General features: G+C 44.5%; 1 protein-coding gene across 1 annotated transcript; it reads right to left on the reverse strand.

The window, feature by feature from the left end:
- Positions 1–824: 824 nt before the first annotated feature.
- Positions 825–5,064, reverse strand: LOC120105844. The gene is made up of 5 exons (XM_039118601.1): positions 4,965–5,064; positions 3,289–3,358; positions 3,037–3,180; positions 1,919–1,958; positions 825–1,333 (listed from the first exon to the last, which is right to left on the reverse strand). The coding sequence occupies exons 1-5, from the start codon at positions 5,062–5,064 to the stop codon at positions 1,319–1,321; spliced, it is 369 nt and encodes a 122-aa protein (XP_038974529.1). The 3' UTR covers positions 825–1,318.
- Positions 5,065–6,787: the final 1,723 nt, after the last annotated feature.

Consider the following 6,787-nt stretch of genomic DNA (forward strand, 5'->3'; position numbering starts at 1 on the left):
CGATACCGGAGTGGCAAATGTTTTTGCCGACGCTACCAGAAAGCGTCGGCAAAAACTGGGCTTTCCCGACGCTTATGTAAGCGTCGGCAAAAACGAGATTCGCCGACGCTTTAAAGCGTCGGTAAAGCCCAAAGCAAGCCCACAAAAAGATGGTCTTTCCCGACGCTAATAGAAGCGTCGGCAAAAAACAGCATTCCCCGACGCTTTAAAGCGTCAGGAAAGCCCAAAGGAAGCGCAGCTATGGCGTGCCAGGGGTGTCAACGGGGGTTTTTAACGACGCTTTAAAGCGTCGGCGATGGCGTGCCAGGGCGGGCCAAAGGGGGTTATTAACGACGCTTTAAAGCGTCGAGAGTGGATTTTGTTTTAAAAAAAAAACAAAAGCGTATTAAAAAAGATATTATAGCAAATATGAACCTGCATTACATTTACATCAAGACAAACTTACAGATCATTCGAAACATTCATATTCTCATATAAGATTAAATTTACATAAGTTTAGAATTACAATGTATTTTGAAAAATATAAGAAAGATACATATAAAACTCATTAAATAACAGTCTAAAAAATATCAGGGACCGCATTCAGCCCCATCATCATCTCTGCGAGCTGTTGAAGTATCAGGAACCTAAAAAAAAAAAAACTTTAGAAGTTAGGAATATGAAAATTATTAACTCATGCAAAATAAGTAATAATTATGTATAGTCATCAAATACATATAGTTATTTACCTGAGGAGGGAGAAATCGCTGTAACATAGATGAAATATGCTCAAGCTGAGACTGCAACTCTGAATCGTTTTCCTCGCGGCATGTTGTTACCTAGTATACACAAAAAGAAGCAATATTAGTTAAATAATAAATAAAATCTAAATATTGATTGCGGTGCTCACCAATTCTTTGGTAAGATTGTTTCTGATGCTGAGCTGCTCGATACACTACCCATTGTTTACTAATGATATGTTAACAATTCATACAACTCTGAATCACAGCTCATTCTTGCATAAGAGCTTTTATTTCTCAGAAAGAAGGGTTGGAAACAGATGTTATAGATGCTAAAAGGAATGAAAGATTTTATTAATGTTTCGCCTTCTCCTTCGTATTGACCTGTGTGCTAGTGTTCTTGTTAATGCTATAAATCTTTTTAAAGCAAATTAGCAAGTATAAATCTTTCTAAATGATTTTCTCAAAAATCATTACCTAATGAAACAGAAGAAACATATCAGTAATCACATAAGTGCGGGAACAATGTATACCTGTTTACAAGTAGGGCAAGTATCACTCCTTTCATCCACTGAAGAATACACTGTATGTGCTGATCTTTATTGTTTCTGTTCCTAAAAGTGAGCATTCAGAATAGGGGACAAAGCAAGTCTCCAATATACAACTAAAGATGAGGCATGCTGTAGGTTTCTGAGAACCCCGTTTCCACATAGACTTTTGTTCCATTTCTACATTAGATGCTTTGTTGGAACCATTTCTCTTTATAAGAAAAAGAAGAAGAAAATTTAACAAATCTTGTGGAGCTAACAGGTTTGAACCATGAAATGGCGCCATACTTCGCTAATTTTTTTGTCTTAGGAGATGAGCTGTACCAAAAGAATGCAGATGGACTTCTCTTGAGGCTAAAATGAAATGAAACCAGACACTATTAATTTCCGGAATGAACTGCTAATTTGACTAATTGATAATTCAAATATCGATTGAAATCTTAAGAAATAAAATAGAAAATACTGGCTGATATTTTGATATTATCCTGAGCAACATACTAAATTAATAACCAAAAACCTCTAAAAATATTAAAACTTTATTTATGAAAAGAATGATTTTTTAAAGAATTAGACATCCCCTTGGAGACTGAAAATATTTTTACAACAGACTAAATATTTTTAAGTCAATAATATGCACTTAATAAATTTCACCTGTTGCTCAGTTGGCTTTCCAATGGCTGCCTTCCCCATTCTCCTCAAGAAACAAAATGTCAAAGAATTAAGGAGATAAGTGCATAAATATGGAGATATCATAAAAACCCCTTTTATCCATCTGAATAGCTAGCATAGCACTTAAAGAAATGGGATGAAGGGAGAAATTAAAATCAAGTTACACCATCCTGATGATTAGAAAATGCTTAGTAGCTCTGTCATGGATCATCTTCCACTACCTACCTTCACCAACATTTTACCATGGACTATGTATGGTCCACAACATTATTGTCTTCCTCCCCTATACGTAAGTCCAGATGCAATAATAAGAGACGCAAACAAAATTATGGTCAAAGATATCAGAACGGAATATATTTTCCAGATATGCATTAAGTTCAATTGTCTCAAATAAGACCTCAGCAATCAGTAATTTCAACCTCTTCATTCACTTCATCCACAGTAAGACGGTCTTCCCCAGCAATTCCTCACTAGGTGCTTGGCGAACAGCAATTCCCCTAATGGATTAAACATGTCAAAAAACATACATGCAAATCTGTATTAATCAAATACGCAGATTTAACCCCCTTTTTTTCCTCCAAAGAATTGCAGATATGATCATTCTTAAAGTTCAAAATTTTTATTATTCAAATGAAAGAGTAAGATCCTACGGATCTAAAGCCGCATGGTTCGATGGTGGTAGACGAAATGCTGCAAATCAATCCAGGAATCAGAACACGGAGTCGATGTAATGGAAACCAATAATAAGTACAGACACGGAGCATTTTTTCCGTCACACAGATCCAGCGGCTGCAATTGCCCAAACTATGGCCACCAAAGTACTTCAAAATTCCTACGTTGAGCATCAAAATTAGCAGAAAATCTTTGCCCCCATCAAGACTCCAACTTTCCCAGATACCACCCATCCATGTTCATCAGAATTTGACTTCAGAATTAATACACACAAAAGAAAAAAAGAAGCCAAAAGTATAGCATTGATAGCTTCCATCTATGAATTCATTCATGGAAAGAGCAATACAGAAGAAGAAGAGCATCATTTACCAAGAAGAAGAAGAAGAAGAAGAAGAAGAGCAAGAGATAAGGAGCGGGGGGATATTTACGTATGATTATTAGAAGTGCCGAGGTTGGGAGAAGCAGGAGTAGGTACGGCGGAGGAGATCGGGGGTGTCCTCGTAGCCGGAGAAGACCTCGTCCCAGATCTCGGCGAAAGCCCGGAGGATGAGGTCGTGGTGGCGGGGAGAACCCTAAAATGAAAGTTTATCTACTCAATTCATCAATGCAGGAAAGAACCCTAAAATCCAAGTCGATTGGCGTGGATTACCAAAATTACCTCAAAAAATCTATTGACTTACCTCTTTCTCAGGCGGAGGGAGATGGGGCCGGCCGGTCGGCGCCGCAGAGGAGGAATGATGGGGACATCAGCTAGGTCCCCATTTTATTTACATATTTGCTTATTGTTATTTCTGGGTTTATTTGTGTTTAGGGATTTATTTGTGGTTTATTTTATTCTGGGCTTATTTTCATTTTAGGGCTTATTTGTGGGGAATTATTTTATGTAAGGGGTTTATTTTAATTGTTCTTATGGGGCCCTATTTAAAGGGAACTTGTAAGCTGATTAGGGTTTTAATGCAGAATTAAAGAATTTCTTTCCCCACGTTTCCCTCTTCTTCTCTTCTCCTTCCTTCTCCTTCTCCTCTTCTTCTTCCTCCTTCTCCTCTCCTCTTCTCCTGCTTTCATTTTAAAATTGGTCCGGCATCAACTTGGTATCAGAGCAAGGCTGGTTTTGCCCCTGCTGCCAAAGCCCCGATCCAACAACAGCCTTCCTTTCCCATTGGTTCTCACGGTGCTTCAAGGAGAACAGGACCTTTCCCTCTGTCAGTTTGCTAAAAAAAAAAAAAAAAAGAGGACAAAGGGGACAAAGGGATCAACCCTGATTCACCGAGCTTCTCTCGGTTCCTCTCCTTCCCTCTGTCAGCTTCACACAAAAAAAAAAAAAAAAAAAAGGAAGCTCCCCTGTGGCCGAGCAGTTCCACTGTGCCTCTCCCTGCCGCAACCACCTCTTTCCATCAGATTCCCCGGAGGCCTCCCTGCAGCGCCGCCTCTGGCCCTCCACCGGAGCCTGCAACCGACGCCACCACCACCTCTGCCGCGTCTTCACCGTCGTGCCACCACCGGTGTATGGCTGAGCGTCGCCGGATTCCGGGATTTCTGTGGCCGCACGAGTATTACGCCGTACGTCGACCACGGACACCGGAGCGCGTTGAGGGACCGCGTGTGACTCCCGCTGCCGGAAAGAGGAAGAGCGTCGCCGATCTGTTTGCCACCTTGTCCCTCGGCACTGTCGACGCACCCGCCGACCACCGCGCGCAAGATTCCGGCCGCCACCACGACCAGCCGCCACCTGTCGCCGCCGACAACGGAGTCTCCGTCGCCGTTCAGTTCGGCCACTCCGCAACCACCGCCGAAGCGGCCGGAACGCCCTCCCGAGTCGATCGGGAGGTTGAAGAAGGAGTTACAGTAACGGGTAAGTTCTAAACCCGTTACCCCAAACCCGATAGCCCGGTTCACATCCGGTAAGTTAAAAAAAAAAAAAAAAAAAATTGGCACGTGACCCGCACGTGCTAAGTTTCACAGTTATCGGAGCGGGTTTCCTTCGAAACCCGAAACCGATAACCCGAACCCGTTAGGGTTCAAAACAAAAAAAAAAAAAAAAAAAAAACCGAGGATCACGTGACCAGCACGTGTTTCCCAAAAAAAAAAAAAAAAAAAAAAAAACACTAACCTCTGTTTCAGTCGAACGGAAACCCTAGGGTTTCCGCCGCCGTCGCCGTTGCCGCCGCCTCTGCCCTGCCATCTCTGCCGCCGACGCCTTCTCCTCCATCCACCGAGCCGCGCCGCCTCGCCGTCACCGTCCCCGCCGCTCCCGCGACCGCCCGATTGCCACCACCCATCCTCGGCCGCCTCCTTTTCGCGGTCGACCACAGCGCCATCGCCCGAGACCTCCGCCGCCTCCTTCTCCTCCGCCAACCGAGCCGCGCCGCCTCGCCGTCGCCGTTCCCGCCGCTCCCGCTCCCATTTTCCTCCCTTCTTCCGCCTCCTTGTACACCCCTGCCATTTTTCCTCACCATCGGCCGACTCCACAGGCCGCGTACCACCTACCTCCACCATCCACCACCGCACCCGCCGCTGGAAGACCGCCGCCGGTTCCGTGTCCGGGCACCCATCAGCCAAGCTCTTCTCCCGTCGGCCGCTTCCGTCCTTCGCTGAGTACCATTGACTTCCCTTCCCCCCCCCCCCCCCCCTTCTTGCACTCAGTCGGGTCATCACTGTGGGCTTCATCAGACCCACTTTACACCCACCAAATTTACAGTTGGGCCCAACAGATCTGGCCCTGTTTTCACTTGCCCATCAGGCCACATCCGAGCCCGACCTGGTCCAGTTCCTTGCAGCAGGCCGCCAGCCCAGCCCGCGTGCTGTACTGTAGCACGGTCCAAGCCCAATTGCCCGCAGATCCTTCTACTGGCCCGATTCAGCATCTTCTTCAGCCCATTCCAGAAATTCAGACGGTTTTTGTGCTGCAGCCCCGGGTCTACGGTTCCAGCTAACTTCGCCCAGTACTGACTTCGTGTTCGAGACTCCACGAGCAGACGATTCTGGTCAACTGCATTCACCACAGGTAATTGGTACTTCCTCCTTTGGGCTTGCTTATCTAAATATGTTCTAGTTCTCTTGCATGACAGTCCGATTTTGAAACTTATTTTCTTGTCAAACTGCAAAAAAAAAAAAAAAAAACCTAGAACATTTTCCACCACACCCGTCCTACCTACCAATTAAATCTAAATATTAAATTAGCACACCTTAGTGTCAGGACATCATCAACATCCATAGATCAGATTACTTTCGAACTTTGAATGACTGTAACACGTGTTTGCAACCTAACTTCTTATAGTGACTAGTTTTCTACTTTAATTCTGAAATAACCAAAGTACAAATTAGTAAAATTTAATTTTAAGTTACTTTTGTGAAAAAGTTGCTGATCTCCGAATTCATAGTAGGTTGCATTAGTGGGTTGCATCAGTAGGTTGTCCTGCATCACATTTAGACAATTAGGGTTCATTCGTAGTATTGCATATCATATCACCAGTTAGGGTAGCTCCTGTATGCCCACCCGTAGTGGTAGAGAGTACCTCCTCACTGACTCTCAGACCCCTTCATCCACCATGGACCCCAGAGTCATACAAGATATTCTGGAACAATTAGCTGCAATACGAGCTGATAACGACGAATTCAAACGTGAGATCCGTGCTCAAATACAACACCTTAGGACTCCGGAACCATCATCCCCAATCGCAGCTTACCCCGAGTTTGGTTTGACCACACCGCCTGCAGCTTTTCCCCCATCCCCCTAGGAACCAACATCATCCTGATCACCAGCGCGATCTTGACGAGCGACTACTTCGTACCGTGCGAGTAGAAGCCCCCACATTTGCTGGTCAATTAGAGCCGAGCGTGTACCTTGATTGGAGAGCAGCCATGGATAATTATTTTGAGTGGTACGATATGACTGAAGATAGGAAAGTACGGTTTGCCAAAATGAAGCTTATTGGGCAAGCTCACTGGTACTGGCATAACGTTGAACATCGGCGTGAGACCCAGAGGCTTCCACGCATCACCACGTGGGAGGATATGAAAGAGAAACTGAATGAGAAGTATCTGCCATTCTCTTACCGACAACGCCTTATGGATAGGTGGCAGAAACTAACTCAAGGAACTTCAACTGTTGCCGATTACATTGCACAATTTGAGGAGTTTCACATGAGGTGTGGTGTAATCGAAGAGGAGACTGTTACT

The sequence above is a fragment of the Phoenix dactylifera genome, unplaced genomic scaffold (assembly GCF_009389715.1).
Source record: "Phoenix dactylifera cultivar Barhee BC4 unplaced genomic scaffold, palm_55x_up_171113_PBpolish2nd_filt_p 000382F, whole genome shotgun sequence".
Classification (NCBI taxonomy): Eukaryota; Viridiplantae; Streptophyta; class Magnoliopsida; order Arecales; family Arecaceae; genus Phoenix; species Phoenix dactylifera.

Coding starts and splice junctions, on each gene's coding strand:
- LOC120105844 (XM_039118601.1), bottom strand. CDS start 5,064: ATGGTGAGGAAAAATGGCAGGGGTGTACAAGGAGGCGGAAGAAGGGAG. Junction 3,181..3,288: donor TCCCTCCGCCTGAGAAAGAG/GTAAGTCAATAG, acceptor CTTTCATTTTAG/GGTTCTCCCCGCCACCACGA. Junction 1,959..3,036: donor GGCACTTCTAATAATCATAC/GTAAATATCCCC, acceptor TTTCTTGAGGAG/AATGGGGAAGGCAGCCATTG.